The sequence below is a fragment of the Stigmatopora argus genome, chromosome 3 (assembly GCF_051989625.1).
Source record: "Stigmatopora argus isolate UIUO_Sarg chromosome 3, RoL_Sarg_1.0, whole genome shotgun sequence".
In the NCBI taxonomy this organism is placed as follows: Eukaryota; Metazoa; Chordata; class Actinopteri; order Syngnathiformes; family Syngnathidae; genus Stigmatopora; species Stigmatopora argus.
This window is the reverse complement of record NC_135389.1, coordinates 6,683,510-6,701,704: the sequence shown is the minus strand read 5'-3', so window position 1 is coordinate 6,701,704 and position 18,195 is coordinate 6,683,510. Positions and strand designations below refer to the sequence as shown.

At 39.5% G+C, this 18,195-nt stretch overlaps 1 protein-coding gene across 1 annotated transcript in view; it reads left to right on the top strand.

The window, feature by feature from the left end:
• Positions 1-18,195, top strand: part of LOC144070908 (guanine nucleotide-binding protein G(o) subunit alpha) — a 71,711-nt gene that overhangs the window by 42,033 nt on the left and 11,483 nt on the right. Inside the window, exons 4-5 of the mRNA XM_077595421.1 lie at positions 6,243-6,403; positions 15,114-15,242. Coding sequence (XP_077451547.1) covers positions 6,243-6,403; positions 15,114-15,242 — 290 coding nt within the window. The remainder of the gene's footprint in view (positions 1-6,242; positions 6,404-15,113; positions 15,243-18,195) is intronic.

Below are 18,195 nucleotides of genomic sequence, written 5' to 3'. Positions count from 1 at the left end.
AAAAAAATAAAAAAAATCGATCTTTCATATTAAGACGGGGGCCGCAAATTATCGTCCCGAGGGCCGCAGTTGGCCCGCGGGCCGCAAGTTTGAGACCCCTGCTTTAAGGCCAAGGAGGTAACAGACCAACAGAAAATGTAATGGATTATTATGTGATATTTCATGGAGTATTGCACAACCAGTGAGCTTCAGTAAAGGCTTAGGCCTGTTTCATTTCCACCCATTAGTGCTGCCTGACTTTGGTGCGGGCAGTCTGGGTTCGATTCCCACTCGGTGGCAGTGTGATTGTGAGCGTGAGTGGTTGTTCCCCGTGTCCTGCGATTGGTTGGCAACCAATTCGGGTCTGTTGACTGCCTGCTGCCCATGGTTGGCTGGGACAGGCTCCAGCAGCCCCTGCAATCCTTGTGTGACTAAGCGGTACGGAAGATGAATGATTGAATGTATCTTTCCCAACCGAGTGGTTTATCGACCTTTACATAAAATTCGAGGCATGAGGTAGAGCTAGCATTTTATATTTGTGCCTGCCTTCAGACAGAACTGAATATACCTGGTATACAGCTGTTGCAGTTTCACACATTTTTATAATTACTATAAAACTGTCAGAGACATCAACAATTAACCTTCTAGGACCTGGCGTCCACATGTGTCCTTCCGATGTTTTATGTGGGCTTGCATATTTTTAGCTGTGTTCTGTGTGTTATTCTCGGAACTGCTGGGTGATAGCTCATTCCTTCTAAATTTAGATGGTGAATAAGAAGAAAGATACACTAAATATTAGTGTTTCCGGGGAGATTTATACAAAGAGAGAAAGTGCAAGAAAGCGATTAAGATCTCCCCCATTCCAACAAATATGAGAAAGAAAACAGGAACAGAACTTCAATGTGTTGTACAATCCTGATAATCTGCTGACCCTTGAATTGTTACCAGTCTATTATGGGTAGTGATGCCAGTAACACAGTTCTTAAAGATAAATTAAATAATGACTAACACATACAACTAAGAGGCACTGACACACTTTACACCAAATAATTAGTTACCGAATTTGAGTCCATTTTCTGACCTCTTGCTTCAAAAATATAAATCATTTTTCCTCTGCACAAGCACAACGGTGCGAGTCACATTCTCTGAATTTCCAGACAGACTGTCCAACTAGTGTGTACTATTATTGCATATCTCATCTGTACAAGTACTTGAAATATTAGCTAATGGAAAATATTAGCTTCTACTCCTAACCTTTTGTATTCGGCTCATCACATTAGAACAAAAGAATAGATGTGTACATCATGACCACTGTAAAGTGCATTTTAACAATCCTCTCAAATGATGAGTTGTGCATGTGACAAATCCACTGACTCCTTTCTCTGTGCATGGGTGTGGTTGCAGACACCCTGTGAATAGCGAACGTAAGCCTCAACAGCTAAGCCAGAACCAAACAACCACATTCGTTTGACATGTGGTGTCAATGCATCTGCATGGGATTCAGCAGAAATAAAATATTTAATCACTCCCAGCTTATGGAACTTTTTTTGCAGAAGGGAGAAGTGTGGGCGATCACAAGACAGAAGATAAGGATATCTTTGTACCTCTTATTGATGGGGAAATATAAATAAACAATCTAGTTCAGACTGGAATCATCCAATATTTGTTAATATGTCTTATATCAGGTGATTAGCACATATGGATTGGGATATAGATAAAACAGGCGGCCCGGTGGAGCGAGTGGTTAGCGCGTCAGCCTCACAGCTCTGGGGTCCTGGGTTCAAATCCAGGTCATGTCTATCTGTGTGAAGTTTGCATGTTCTCTGTGGGCCTGTGTAGGTTTCCTCCGGTTACTCTGGTTTCCTCCCACATTCCAAAAACATGCATTGTAGGCTGATTGGACATTCTAAATTGCCCCTAGGTATGGGTGTGAGAGTGCATGGTTGTCCGTCTTCTTGTGTCCTGCGATCGGCTGGCCACCGATTCAGGGTGTCCCCCGCCTCTGGCCCGTCAGCTGGGTGAGGCTCCAGCACCCCCCGCGACCTTAATGAGGATAAAGCGGTTCAGGAAATGAGATGAGAGATATAGATAAAACATTGCAAACATTGTGAAGGAGGGGATAACTGACAGGAATCATCAAATATTTGTAAATATCTTTTATATCAGGTTATTCTCACATATGTATGATAGATAAAACGATGCAGAGGGTGATAATGGGGAAGTAGTGGATCATTGAATGGCACACGAGAGAGAAACATGGGCAAGATGGAATTCTTGGGAGATGAGCATGTCACCATGGCAACTGCAACTAAGAGTCACATGATGCAGAGCGTGAAAAGGGGAGGTAGAATGAGAGGATGGGGCGTGCCACCAGATAAAAGAGGAAAGAGATGGTAATGAGAAATCAGAAAGTAATTCAAGTGGATTGCCTTTTTAGTTGTCTATTTGAATACAATCATGTCATGAAGTTAAAGGTGATATGACAAAAGCCAATTTCATTTTTAAGACAGATGAATGAGATAGTTAAAGCTTACGCTTATCCAAAAATGAAGGGGAAATGGTGGTGGAGTGGTCAGTTTTTTCTTTTTATAAGCACCTAGCTGCTGTTTATATTTCATGTACACATGCTCCTTAAAGAATTGTCTGTGAACAAAGCAAAAATAACTACTTTCAGGAAAAAAAGAAAACTGTTTAAAATGTGCCTTTTGTTCGGTTGAATTCATCAAGATGAAACCTTATCCAGCTGTGTATACTGGTCTATTGGTTTGTTGTTTTATAGGGGGGAATGTTTACACCCTTGTGCAGTAAGAAAGTTCAAAGCATGCAAACTATCTGCATTTGCTTTACATAAATACTACTACATGAACTGTTTAACACAACAACATGATGTAATTCAGACACAAAACAAAGTTCTGACAGTAGATTAAAATGCTTAAATAAATGACAGCTTACTAGAATTTTTGGACTATTAAGGCACGCGCACCAAATTTGACCCCCAAAAATTATTGATTCATTCATAACAGAATTTTATTAAATAATAAGTTTAAGCCACATCAGGATTATAAAGCGCACGGTTCAAAGAGGGTAAAAAGTAATAAAGTCCAAAAATGTAAATTGTTTTTGTTCAAGATTTGAAAACTGGGGCTGCATTCTGATTTGATGAGAACACATGAGTAAAAGGCCGGCCCGGTGGGGCGAGTTGTTAGCGCGTCGGCCTCACAGCCATGTGTGGAGTTTGAATGTTCTCCCTGGGCCTGCGTGGGTTTCCTCTGGTTACTCCGCTTTCCTCCCACATTCCAAAACCATGCATGCTAGGCTGATTGGACACTCTAAATTGCCCCAAGGTGTGAGCGTGAATGGTTGTCCACCGATTCAGGGTGACCCCTGCCTCTGGCCCGGAGTCAGCTGGGATAGGCTCCAGCACCCCCTGCGACCCCAACGAGGATAAAGCAGTTAAGAAAATGAGATGAGATGAATTGAGATTTTTGTGGGTTTTGTTCTGCAAAATTGCAAAGACAATGTTTAGGGAGAGTTCATGGTTTTGAATTAAATTGGAAAATAATTATGTTGTTTTAGAGGTCACTTAGGCCACGCGATTTCTGTTTGTTGAACCCAGACAAACGCAAAAAAATAGGGGGGGGGGGGGGGGGGGTGTCACTAAATTGCCATATCAGCAGGATAAAGCCTACATTTGTCAGACTGGGCCTGCAGTCAGGTGAAAGAATCACTCAAGACTGAGGATAATACTTTATACTTTCCTGTACAATATATTTTAAAGTTTTACATTCCAGGCCTGTATAATTTTGATTTAGATCATTGTGGTAGTTGCACGGCATGGTCTGCCTCAAAGTTCTGTGGTTTGTGTTTTGAATCTCAGCCTTCCTGCATTGTTTCTGTAAGTACTCTGTGACTTCATCCTATGTCCCAAAACGATTTATTTTAGTTAATTTAAGACTTCAAATTTTCCATAAATGTAAGAGTGGGTTTAAATGAATGGTAATTGTCTCTTTTGATGGACTGGACAGTCCAGGGTGTACCCAGGCTTTTACTCAAACTTAGGATAGCATGACACATATGACCTTGAAGGTGCTCTTATGTAATTTTAAGGATTTTTTTTAATGCATGAAATCTGTTTGAAGGTTAGTGTTGAAAACATGGAAACAAGCTGAAAACAAAGGGGTGGTGAATGTCTGATTTATACGAAGAAACTATTGTGATCAGAATCTTGGCAGTTTTTGTTTTAGGCAGGTTTAAAGTGCAAATGTTCCGCCCCATGAGCCCAAGCCCACTGTCATCACTGGCCCACCCCCACTGCTATATAAGAAAGTAGATGTTCTATTGTAGCAAAGACCAATATCAGTTCCTTTAACATGCACCTTTTCTGGATCCTACAATGCACCACGAACATGACACTATTCCTATAACCAAAAAATGAGTAGATTAAAAAAAGACTTCATTAACAGCCACACAAATGGAGACCTATTGGTGTTCATGGTTAATATTAGGCCCTGGGTAGTTCTCAAAGCATGCTTGTGTATTTTTATATACAATACTGTAAGCAGGAGATAAGGGAGGAAAGAGAAAGCAAATGAATGTATGATATCACAGCAAAAAGCTTCTCACCATCATGCACACGCGTAAACACGTGCCCTTGTTCATTGTGATCTGTTTAGACGTTACCCTTTGTCTGTGCTTTGCTTTTTAAGTGTGTCTGTAACCCTATCCCCAGCACCTGAAAGTGGAAAGCACACACAAATAGAAAACAGACTGGGTTTCACTTTGTACTGAACTTCATTTAGACATGCACACACACTCCATATCAAGCAATAGGTGACTGTGAGGAGAGTGTGAGGTGTATCATTCACCAGGCGGAAGCTAAAGTTCAGGTTTAACCGGCACTGTTAAAAAAAAGTTGATATCCAAATCCATTCCAATGGGATAGTTGCCGAGTAAAAAAAGCCAGAGGCTCTACAGTCTATCGAAGGAGTTCATAATCATGGTGTGTGGTGCCTCAGCAGCTGAATGGGTGGTTGGTAGATTTGGTTATTAGCCTATTTCAAGTGCTCCTTTTTTTGCTGACATTCACAGTACAGTAATCCCTTGAATATCGCGGATAATGTAGACCAGACATGGCCACAATATTCGAAAAACCGCGAAGTAGGATCCACCCTATTATTACTACAATACTACATGTTTTCATGCCCATACAAAAAAACAACCGCACAAGTAGAATTATCATGGAGTGTATTTATCAAATACTAAAATTATAAGCATGTATAAATATGCTGTAATGTATTAATATCTAAATCTAATCTATACATAATGTAAATACTTTACTCACAGTGGAAATAGTTCCTCTATGCTTGATACAAATAAAAAAAATGGTTAATGGGAGTTTTAGTCCAAGTCCTCATATATATATATATAAAGCTGTAGCATAAAAAAGAGGTGGATTTTCTGTGAACATATCAAAGGATGAGAGCAAGTTGAAAATGTATTTTAAACCTGCTATAATCGTGCAGAACAAAAGATGGAATTCTCGGTTTCAATCTAAAAAAAAAATGCAAGGATTTTTGGCGTATTACAGTATATGTCATGGAAAAATTGGCACAACTTCTTAAAAAATAGCATTTAACTGCCTTTCATTTCTTGTTCTACTTCACTTTAAGTACTGTAGAAGCCTTGGGTTGACCAATGTGTTGTCTCCCCATTATACTTTTTAATATATTATGGTGTCATATGACTTTAATTACTAAAATGTAATCTTTGGACTTTCCTCTAGAGTGAATTAAGTAGCCACAGACGGTTCTTCATTCCTTTATCTTCTATGGATCTTATTGGCATTAAGGTCACGGAGGGCGCTTGCCAGCCAATCACAAGGCATACAAAGAAAAACAATCAATAATACACAGTCAAAACTACTGAGTGTTACAGTGTTCAATTAACCTAGGATGCCTGTGTCAGGGCTTTGGGAGGAAATAGGAGTTCCCAGAAAAAACCCACGCACTGCACTGCTTGTATAAACAGTTTTTGGTATCAATTATTGGCCTTTTTAGACCAATTACTGCAAGAAATGTTGACAAATATTTTTGTGTTTGAAATTGTTTTACATATTTACACTTTACCAATTTCGTCATACGCAGCTGGGTACGATGACAATTAGGCTTTTGTCGAGTCAATGATGATGACAGAGCCTATGTCCGATTATTATTATCATGAGACCATCTCATGACATTATTCTCCTCTGCTTTCTCTCTATCTAGGCGGATGCGAAGATGGTGTGTGACGTGGTTAGTCGTATGGAGGACACAGAGCCTTACTCCAGCGAGCTGCTCTCCTCCATGATGCGTCTCTGGTCCGACTCGGGCATCCAGGAATGCTTCAGTCGGGCTCGGGAGTATCAGCTCAATGATTCAGCGCAATAGTGAGTCAACGCAACATCAAAAGAATTAAATTTCATCTGTCCTCTGGTTTTTGGATGCTCTTAAGCAAAATAGTGAAATCAAATCAAAGGTGGTGTGCACCAGTAATTATTTTATAATTTTCTCAATGTGATCATACACATGCTATTATTGCACACAGTCAATTACCATTACCATTACTGGCCCTGATTTATACTGAGTGCCCATGCGTGGGTGGAGATGGAGACAGCAGGGGGAAAAAAACAACAAACGAGTAGGGGAGGGGAGCCATTTACGTTAAGTGCCATGTTTGTGCATGCACTTCTTGTTCAACTGTGCACCATAGATCATGCGAAATGACATGCCGTGATGCAGGGAGTAGTTTGATTACTGACAATTTCAGTTAGTTGTAGTTTGCTGTAAAATCAGCTATATTCTTTTAACATCTGTGAAAATTGATAAGAGCATAAGTATATATAGTGGATAGCACATTGGCCTCACAGTTCTGGGATTCTGGGTTCAAATCCAGGTTGGTCCACCTGTGTGGAGTTTGCATTGTTCTCCATGGCCCTGCGTAGATTTTCTCTGAGTACTTTCCTCCCAGATTCCAAAAGCATGCATGGTTGGCTGATTGGACACTAAATTGCCCCTAGGTATGAATGTGAGTTATTGTAGTTGTCCAACTCCTTGTGCCCTGTGATCGACTGGCCACCGATTCACGGTGTCCATTGAAGTCAGTTGAGTGAACGGCCTACACCATCAGGTGGCTGTCATGGAGCTTCAGAGGAATGGAAATACACCAATCCATCAAATATTGTGGATAATGTAGACCAGACATGGCTGCGATAATCGAAAAACCGATCACCCCTATTATTAGTACCAAATTACAGTAATCCCTCGAATATCGCGGTTAATGTAGACCAGACATGGCCGCGATAATCAAAAAATTGCGGATTAGGGTCACCCCTATTTTTTTTTACTCTAGTGCTGAGTCCTAGAAGCAAGAGTAGCTTCCCCTTACGAGTTTCAGCGTGGATTCTAGCGGAAGCCACTCTTGCAACTAGGACTCAGCACTGAAATTTAAAAAAATACACATATATATATATATATATATATATATATATATATATATATATATATATATATATATATATATATATATATATATATATATATATATATATATATATATATTCTTTTTAAGTTCATAAAAATGTGAAAATCCACACTGAAACCCGTAATTGGAAGCCACTCTTGCTTCTAGGACTCAGCACTGAAGTAAAAAAATATATATTTTTTTAAATAATTAATGGCAGAAAAAAAATCGCAAAGTAGTGAATTCGCAATAAGTGAAGTCTCAATAATCAAGCGATTACTGTACAGGTTTTCCCACCTTTACAAAAATACAAGTACACAAGTGCAATTATCAAGAAGTGTATTTATTAAAGTGGCTCTCATGCAGTTTGTTGTCATCCTATCATCATGCCAGCTTCACGGCCTTGGAAAGGGATATTGTTGCCGTATTCCGAAAGTTCACTTCTTCTTCTTAGTATAACGCATGGTACATTCATTTATGCCGCAATGGTGTGTTACGCCTTTAGCATATGTAGCAACGTCACTTTTTCGGTCCCTGTCATCATTTTTGTTTTTTCCTGGGCTCATTAAATGCTTTAGATTGCCAAGGACGCTTAGGAGGCATTTTCAATGGCGACTCAAAATCCAAACAAAGCTGGTATAGGCTCGGCGCAGTCTTTCTCCTCAGGTGATGTGTGTGATGGGAAATTAACTCGCAACAAAACAGGAGAAGACAAGATGTAAGTCCTTCTCTGCCTTTTTTATTATTCGGCGCGTCATTCATCTAAAATGAAATGTGGCTTCTTCTTCAGCGCTGAGTGCCACCCAATTCAGCACCGAAGAAGAAGCAGGGCGTGGATTTCTGTAATTTTTTTGTTCCGATCTTCCGCTTGCGAGTGAATATTGGCATTTTTATGAACTTTTTTATACTTAATATAAATCTCACCGCGATGTACTTTGAAGCCGCGAAATGGTCAAGGATGATAGTATGCATATTATTCTGCTTAGAGGGAAGTCAATTTTGCATCATCAATCAACCATCTCATCAAATACATGCCTTGAAAGAAAGAGTTTACAGTATCCAAAGAAAAAGAATCTAAAGAAAGAAAGCAGAGCATTTGGAAAATGTGCATTTGAACATAAAACAGACTTCACATGAAAATAAGAATTTTCTTGACTAAACTATAAAGGCTTAAAGCCACTGAGTGAAAATTAGAAATTTTCCACCATTTTGTTTAAAAACTAAGAACGCTAACCATTACGGATATTTACACTCCTGTGAGCATTTCTGCAACATTATTGTGGGCTCACGTGCACGCCATTCGTTTGTGCTAAATGTCACATTAAAGATTGACGACAGCTTCCTGTGGTGTTCTGGCCTGCAGAGGCTCTGTGTGTGTGAGACTCGAATGTAAAAAAAATTCTGTTCTCTGTTCTCATACAGTGCACTTTCAACAATGTTATCAGTCACTTGATGGTTTGCGTAATTGGTAGATTCTTTTTTAAATTCCTAAGGGTGTTAATATAGTATCACCCTGTCAAAAGCAGAAATTTCTATTCTAAGAGTGCTGCCTGAAGACTCCTCTGCCTTTCTCAAATGATTGCATGTTGACCTATTTACCACAATGTACATATGCTTATGTATAGCATTATCATTTCCCTTTATAGTGTTGTTATGAGTATGGGGGATGTAAACCAAATCCATATAATCTCTTGAACATTTAATTTAGTGTTTTATTGACTGCACAATCAACCTTTTGCATTTCAGTTTAAAAGTTTATTTTTTTCCATTTTGATGACCTTATCCAGCCTAACTTACTTTTTACAGTGTTCAGTTATTTCATTCATTATCCTCACAAGGTGTCGCGGGGGTGCTGTTGGCGATCCCAGCTATTTATGCACACCAGGCATGGAATTGGTGGCCAGTCAATCGCGGGGCACAGGGAGACTCATACCTACGGGTAATTTAGAGTGTTCAACTGGCCTACCATGCACTTTTTTTGGAATGTGGCAGAAAACCAGAGTACCCAGAGAAAAACCATGCAAAAGGAAGTTAATATGTATAATCTTTTACATCCCAACAATGTGGGTAAGATTTTAATCAATGTGTGAAAAATGTTCATACGAAAAAAGGAACCAAATAAAATCTCAAAGCCATCTCAATCCCCTGAGATGAAATGTGAAATGTAGAGATGTTCTTGCTTGCAGCATTAAAGAACAATACAGTAAGTTGTGATTATTCTTGGCACTCTTAACCTGTTTTTTGCTGATTCACCAATGCAGCTATTTGCCTTTTTTGATTTATGCAGATCAATAATTTGGCCTGTCGGGGGAATTTTTCACGACAGCACCACATAGGGTTTTTTGATGAATGAGAAGCTGCTCACTCATTAGTTAGGTTGAATGACTGGGCCAGACAGAGTATATTACAGAACAATAACAATATCACTTCATTTCACGACAACTTGAATCATTTTACAGTGCAACCAACTGAGTTCTTTACTTTCTTTCATTAACAATATACGATATAATATTATCAGTTATTTTCCACTGAAACGTGTCGACTGTTGCAGTCTATAATTTTTTTAATCTGGTTCCTCACATTTGCTTTTCTAAACTTTTTTACTGATACTTCCTTAACAAAAAACATAGTATTTATCCTGTCTATGAGGTGTATGTATGTGATGAGGGAAAAAGAAATGTCAATGATAAACATTTACTGAAAATAAAACATTGCATCATAAATTCTTTCCAACTTCATCTCAAACATCTGCGCCCTTATGTGTTGTGTTCTATCGACATGTTTGAATAAAAAGTGATTTACTATATTCGAAACAAAAAGTGCACTCAAGCAAATATCAATCTTTGTAGTACTCAGTCGGTAGATATCTATGTAGATCAGGGGTCTCAAACTTGCGGCCCGCGGGCCAACTGCGGCCCGCGGGACGATAATTTGCGGCCCCCGTCTTAATATGAAATATCGATTTTTTTTTTTTTTTGATTTTTTTTTTATTTTTTTTTTTTTTTTATACCCCTTTCCCCATGATGGCGCCGTTTAAGTGGCAGCCAGTGGCAGTAGCTCTGTCCACTCATGTTTTTCTTGTTTTACAGCATGTTTTACATGAAAAATTTGAGGGAACATTGACATGCACCTGCTTGTGGCAGGTGTGATACTGGTGTGCCGATAGCGAGCAATGATGATGTCGTGACCGGATGATTCGCCTAAAGACGTTTCGCCGACGGATGTTTGACAGACGGACAGGTCGTACTAGTATTTGTTAGTTTAATGATTAAATACAAATACTAGTATTTGTATTTAATCATTAAACGCTGTTTTCAGCTGGATTTGACCGAATTTGAGAGCATTTTGAGCCGTTTGGCGAATGGACGTCTATAGACGTTTTTTTGCCTCCATCGCGATATCATCCAGTATTTGTATTTACTCATTAAATGCTGTTTTAGGATGGATTTGACCCGATTGCTGTCATTTTACGGCTCGGTTCTGCTACATCTGCCTGCCCAAGAGTGCTTATTCCCGGACTGCCATTGATGGTAGACGAACATTGATTTTTACTATAATTTGGAAAACACCGGCGGCGGGCCGGATTAAAAATCCTAACGGGCCGTATATGGCCCGCGGGCCGAGGTTGAAAAACTTGTACACACACGATCCGGCGGGGCGAGCGTTCGAATCCCGTTTCGGCGAAACCTCCGTTCGGCCGAATGAACGTTCGGTGGAACGTCCATTCGGCGACCTGCCCGTCTGTCAAACGTCCGTCGGCGAAACGTCTTTAAGCGAATCATCCGAGTACCGATGATGTCGCTCACACTGGTACTCAGTGCGCTCAGGGAGGTTGTCTTTCTGCTCAGACCAACAAAAAATTAGAGGGAACTTTGGTTCGGAGCTGAATGAACCAATCACGGTGAGGTATACGGCTCTGGAGGGCGGGACATCGGCCGGGCTGTCCAGTGCCTCGCTCACTCACTCATTCATTCCTCCAATCAGCTGGGCGGAGGAGAAGCCGTGAGGCCGATCGCTCCGCTCGGCGCGCACACTCCTCCGCTGCTCTCAGCATAGAACTGAATGAGGCGCTATGATCCGTGATCCAGCCTGTGTCAGTGTCTGTAGCCATCTCCGCGATTGAAACGGAGAGCGAAAGTGCACATGCGCCACAAACCCGCGCGACTGAATGTGAAAGATCAACCCGAGACTCATTCCAAGTGGAAAAACATATTACAGAGCCCCAGAGATGTCTCTTTCAAAGCCTGCCGTGAAGAGAAAGGTCGGTGATGAGCACAGACAGTTTCAAGAAAAGTGGGGAGTGCAATATTTCTTTGTTGAACACAGGGGCACCCCGACGTGTCTCATTTACACTGAAAAAGTTGCGGTGCACAAGGAATACAATTTGAAACGTAATTGTACTATGAGACATGCTGAGGAGTACGAAAAATACCAGGGAGATGAGAGAGCCAACCAGGTTGCCAGTCTTAAAACACGTCTTCTGAGGCAACAGGATCTCTTCAAGAAGGCTACCAAAGACAGTAATGCAGCAGTCAAAGCTAGCTATGCCGTTTGTGAGTTGATTGATCCTGTGCTAAGTGATCCCAAATGGCTCATGGACTTGGCTTTTCTTGTTGATATCACACATGAGCTTAATGTACTAAACAAGAAGCTACAAGGCCAGGGGCAACTTGTCAGTGCTGCCTATGACAACGTGAGAGCATTCTGCACTAAACTTGTGTTATGGAAAGCCCAGCTCTCTCAGACAAACCTTTGCCATTTCCCAGCATGCAAGGCTCTCGTGGATGCAGGCACACCATTCAGTGGTGAGAAGTATGTTGAGGCCATTTCGAAGCTACAGGAGGAATTTGATCACAGATTTGCAGACTTCAAGACACACAAAGCCACATTTCAAATTTTTGCGGACCCCTTCTCCTTTGATGTGCAAGATGCCCCTCCTGAGCTTCAAATGGAGCTCATTGACCTGCAGTGCAACTCTGCACTCAAAGCCAAGTTCAGGGAGGTGAGTGGAGAAGCAGACAAGCTTGGGCAATTTTTGAGAGAGTTGACCCCCAGCTTCCCTGAACTTTCCCGAAGGTTCAAGCGGACCATGTGCCTTTTTGGGAGCACATACTTGTGTGAGAAGCTCTTCTCCACCTTGAACTTCAATAAGTCCAAGTACAGGTCCAGACTTACTGATGAGCATCTTCAAGCTCTACTGAGGGTCTCCACTGCTTCCTCCCTCAAGCCAAATGTGACTATGTGAGAAGAAGCGCTGCCAGGTCTCTAGCAGCAAGGAGTAGGCAAAAGAAGCCGTGTTCAGAATATTTCATGTTCAATGTTCCATTCAAGTTCAGAAAGTTAAAGGTTAAAGAGCTGTTAATACAGACATTTGAAACGGAATAAAAATAATTCATTTTCTCTACTTAGCCAGCCAGTGTATATCTACTGTATGCTCATTAGTATTATTTGGTTTTATATTACTGATTGATTTATTTTGTATTCATCTTTAAGTTAATTTATTTAATTCATTATTTTTTGTTAAAAAATAAAGATATTTGATAACGTTGGAAAGTTTTATCAGTGCTTTTCTTGTGGAAATCCTGATGCGGCCCAGTCTCACCCAGACTCGGCCTCTAGCGGCCCCCAGGTAAATTGAGTTCGAGACCCCTGATGTAGATGAAAGGGCATAATTAGTTTTTTATGTTGATGGCTGAGTGTTATGAGACAGGCATGACTGCCGTAGCAGAGTAAGTGGTCATATTAGATTTAAAAAGGTTTCAGGTTAAATAAATAAATTTGTTTCTTCCCTATGAATTGCTATTCATTGCGCATTATGGAAACAACCATAGAGGGTTTAAATTATTAGCACTACTTTATTAAAAAGAGCGGCCCGGCGGGTGTGTGGTTAGTACATCGGCCGCACAGTTCCTCGGGTCCTGGGTTCGAACCCAGGTCGGTCCTCCTGTGTGGAGTTTGCATGTTCTCCCTGGGCTTGCGTGGGTTATCTCCGGGTATTCCGGTTTCTTACCACGGTTCAAAAACATGCACGGTCGGCTGGTTGAACACTCTAAATTGCCCCTAGCTATGAGTGAGCGTGAATGGTTGTCAGTCTCCTCGTGTCCCCTGCCTTGTGCCCAAAGTAAGCTGGGATAGGGTCCAGCCAAACCCCCGCCCCCCCAAACCCTTGTGAGGATAAAGAGGTTCAGAAAATGAAATATATATTATATAAAATATAATACCCCCACAAACACTCACACATTCACATTGGCTTACATCATTATCACTTCAGACGAATCCATGTTATCTGACTGCCTTTTGATTTAAATTCCTTTGCCATGTGTGACACCTTCTGAGGACATATCATACTATCCACCCACGCAGAAGGTCATAAATCAAGTCCGCCTAATTACTGTGCAGCATCTTGCTACAGAATTGCTGTTGACTAACATGCAAACGCTTCATCAGGGACATATTACCTCACTTGACACAAAGTAACAAACAGTACTTTTTTTAAAGCTGAAGAAATTGACCAAAGTCCAACTGAGCTCTTCCATTCTTTCATCATTTGTTATTTGTTTACTATATATTTTTGACTTAAAGTTACAATGCAGGTTGGAGTTAAAAGAATTGAATTCCTGTCTTATATTGAATAGATTTCCCCATAAAAATACAACTTATGCTCAGGTGTGATTTGTGTTTTAAGCTTCCTTATTGTGCATTTTTTTGGCTTGTGCTACTTGTACCCCGGAGTGACTTGTGCTTATAAAAAATACAGTAACATTTTCTAGACTTCCAACAAAATATGAAAGAATATATCTTTGCTTAATTGTCCGTTACAACTATTCCAAACTCCTGTTTAACTACCCATCAGATCAGAGCAATGACAACATGAAAATATATCTGTAATACTAGCAGAGAGAGATTTCTTCATTGATCTGCAGTGACACATTTTCATGATAAATGAGTTGGAATTTATTGGCACTGTTAGTATTATGTATATAATATCACATATTTACAATTGTATACCAGAGACATGGCTGAATCAGGTTTCCCATTACTCTTCCCAATGCACTCTGGTGTTATCAGAACACATTGCAGATAATTTTTCATTGTTTGGACTCCCGATGCAAAAGCTAATAACAAAAGTACATAATCATGTTTGAATAATTGTTGCCAGCTGACTGAAACATCCATCATTCACCACAGTAGTTAGCTAATGATTATCTAACCTAGCAGTCTAACAGAGTGGCATCGTCCAGTTTTTGTTATTGTTTTTGACCCTAAATATTTCAGATATTTTATATAATAGGTTTAGGGTTAATTTCATAGTAGATACTATTGCTGGCATTTTATTGTATTATGTTATATTGTATTAATAGATGTTAAATATAATATACCATATAGAATACAATATTTTGAAAAATATCATTACTAATAGTGCCGTCAAGTAGTTTGTTTTTATTGTCTTATTGTCATGTAATGCTATTTGGCAATCTGAGCATTAATTTAAGTGAAATATTTTTGAATAATTTCAGTTAGTTTTGTATAGTCAATTGGAATACCTGGTATTAACTTTGCTTGTTTTCCCTTGTGTGATTATGATCGGCCATGTAAAATATTGCCATTTAATAATATAATTATCTTTCTTTGTACAGCTATCTAGACAGCCTAGATCGGATTGGCGCTGCTGACTACCAGCCAACAGAGCAGGACATTCTGAGGACTCGGGTGAAAACGACCGGCATTGTGGAGACACACTTTACCTTCAAAAACCTCCACTTCAGGTACAAGAACAAATTAATCGGTCAGAAATACTCACCGTACGCAAAAAAAAAAAACGTTTAAAGTCATCACATATTGCCTGCAACTCTGCTCTTAAGCCTCTTTAATGATTTTTTTGGTAATCTTAAATCCGCAATGAAGATAGCATCAAATGTTCTGCTCTTACACCTCTCTAATATTTTTTTTCTGTAATTGTAAATCCGCAATGAAGATATCATCGAATGTTCTGATCACTCATCATGTAAAAGATTACTTTTCCAGCATGGGCCTGTGAGAATGAAGAGTCTAGTTTCCAAATTCAGTTAGAATATTTGTTTCATATTCTTTAAAGCTTTTGAGTGCACACAGCAATGCATTGCAAGATTTAATGAGAACCACTGAAATTCCTTGTGAGACACATCTATTTAGAGAATAACGATCAATATGACTCTGCCCAGAGAGAGAAAGTCTGGTGGTAAAAACTCAAAGCCTCAAACATGAGAGTAGTTCTTTGCGAAGTTTTTACAGAAAAATATTAGACTCAACTCTGTGTGAAGTGCTGCAGTTCCATATAAAGGCCATATTGTTCAATCAATAACGGGTGTGCCGCTAGTGAGTAAATCCATCCCCCTCTACCAGGTCAGGACTCAAACCGCGCCAGGAGAGAAATGGTAACCACTATAGCCCAGCTGCTAGAATCCTCTCTTGAAGGCATCAGGAAGGAGGTTTCCAGGGCATACAATGCATTTAATACAGTGTTTCCCAACCACTGTGCCACGGCACACTGGTGTGCCGCGGGAAATTGCAAAAAGTCATACATTGTAATATTCATAGAGAAACATTCATATGAATATAACGAGATTAAAATTGAACTATCACAAGGTTAAAATCAAAATGATGAATGTTAAATTATAGATTGTATACTATTACAATATTCAAATTGTGAAACAGTCATTTGTTGCTTATTTTTCTCTAACATAACGCAGAAGTTTTTTGGTTTCTATGGGATCAAACTTTGACGACAAAGTCTATGAACACAACATTTTTTTGCGTAGTATTAGGAGATTTAAGTACTAATATTTGGAGAAAAGTCATAAAATTATGCGATTAAAAACATTACATTACTTATTTTTGCATCACTCGAATCGGAAGTTGTTCAGGGTCCGCAACTTTTGTTGACATTAGGTCAGTGTGAAAAATTAAATTTTGGAATCATTTTGGAGGTTTATGTGATTCCTGCTGATAAAACTTTGATGAGAATGACTATTGTTCATATAGGCGACAAAGTTTTAAATCAAAAGATTTTCAGATGGTGGTGTCCCTTGAGATTTTTTTCAATGCAAAAAGTGTGCCGCATCTCAAACAAGGTTGGAAAACACTGATTTAATGCACTTGCATGCCCCCGTAACATCAATCCAGTAGCTCTCTCATAGGGCAAATGGCAATTGAGCCATATAAACATTGAAAGGGAACCTTGGGGCTGAAGAATTAAACACCCTCAAGTGTTTTAAACCTCTGCATTACCTGAAACATCTGCTTGATCTGGCTTCAAAACAGCAAAGTCCAATTCACAGTTATAAAACATTCAATTTCATCATAAAAATAAACCAGTTTAAAGTCTGTACCAACTTTGACTTTGAACTATCTATATACAGTGAAACAATCGCATCATAACAATTGTACAGGGTGTGATTTTTATTTTTTTTGTTTTTTGTGGCCTCCCAATGGTGCAGTGGTTCTTCCGCCTGACTTTAGTGCGGGAAGTTTGGGTTTGATTCCCACTCGGTGGCAGTATAATTGTGAGCGTGAGTGTCCTGCAATTGATTGACCACCAATTAGGGTCTGTTGACCACCTGCTGCCCATGGTTGTATTTCAAGGTATTACTGTACGCATGCATATGCATGGTGGATAACTGACACGGCAAATGCCCATCGTCAACTCAGATAGGATCCAGTACTGTACATAACCTGGTTGCATTTACAAGGCGTTTCATTTCCTCTCAAGGAGGATAGCTGTACTTGTAGCACAAAAATAGATGTGAGTGATACTTTCCAAATTAGACTTCAGGTAACATGCTCTCAGCCCATTATTGTCTCAGATTCTGAAGCGAGTCGGGAATGTCACATATCTTAAGTGAAGCGTGAGTGTTACAATCAATACTAAATGCTTTCAGAAGAGGATTGGTTTGAGACAACGATTTAACTAAACTCTACATCAGGGATCCCCTATAGATGGTCAGGCTTACTTTTTATAGAATCATTTTCAAATTCACAACTGAAAGCTGCCAATTCAAAATGAATAAACATGTTGTCTTTATTTGCTAAATACTACAAATCAATCACCAGACGTGAACCATGAGGAGCCATGTCTAGTCATACCAGTATAAAATTCAACAAACAAGCATCCAAACTCCCATTTAAACATTCAATTGATGTAGCAGACAAAGCTCTAGACTAATTTCTTTCATTAGGAGCACAGTAGCCCTTAACATAAAATTGTAGGGACCAAAAGTAAATAAGATTCGTTGGGAAGAGAACATGTTCAGAAGCTCCTTGGAAAAGGGCTGTACCAAAAGCACTTTAGATAAGGATTGACCCAGGAGCATTAACCAGTTTTAAGGTTTGTTTTCCCATATTGTGGTTTACTCCCATTTTCCCTGTGTATCGGCATCTACCTCTGTGGTCTCTCAGATCATCTTACAGTATATCTTACCATTTTGAAATATAGATTCTGAAATATAAAAAAATTATATGACGAAATAATTTCATGCCAATTTTTTGGATGGTTTCTGTGTCCATATATTTTGTCAGAATGATATTACAGTTCTTGTCAAAACTACGGGCTGTCAACAGGTTTCTTAAAAAAACTCACAGAACAAAAAATAAATCTTTGAATAAATGTGTTGCTCTCTGACATTGATTCCAAAAAGCACGTTTGCTAATATTTCACTCATTACCATATTTATAAACAACACT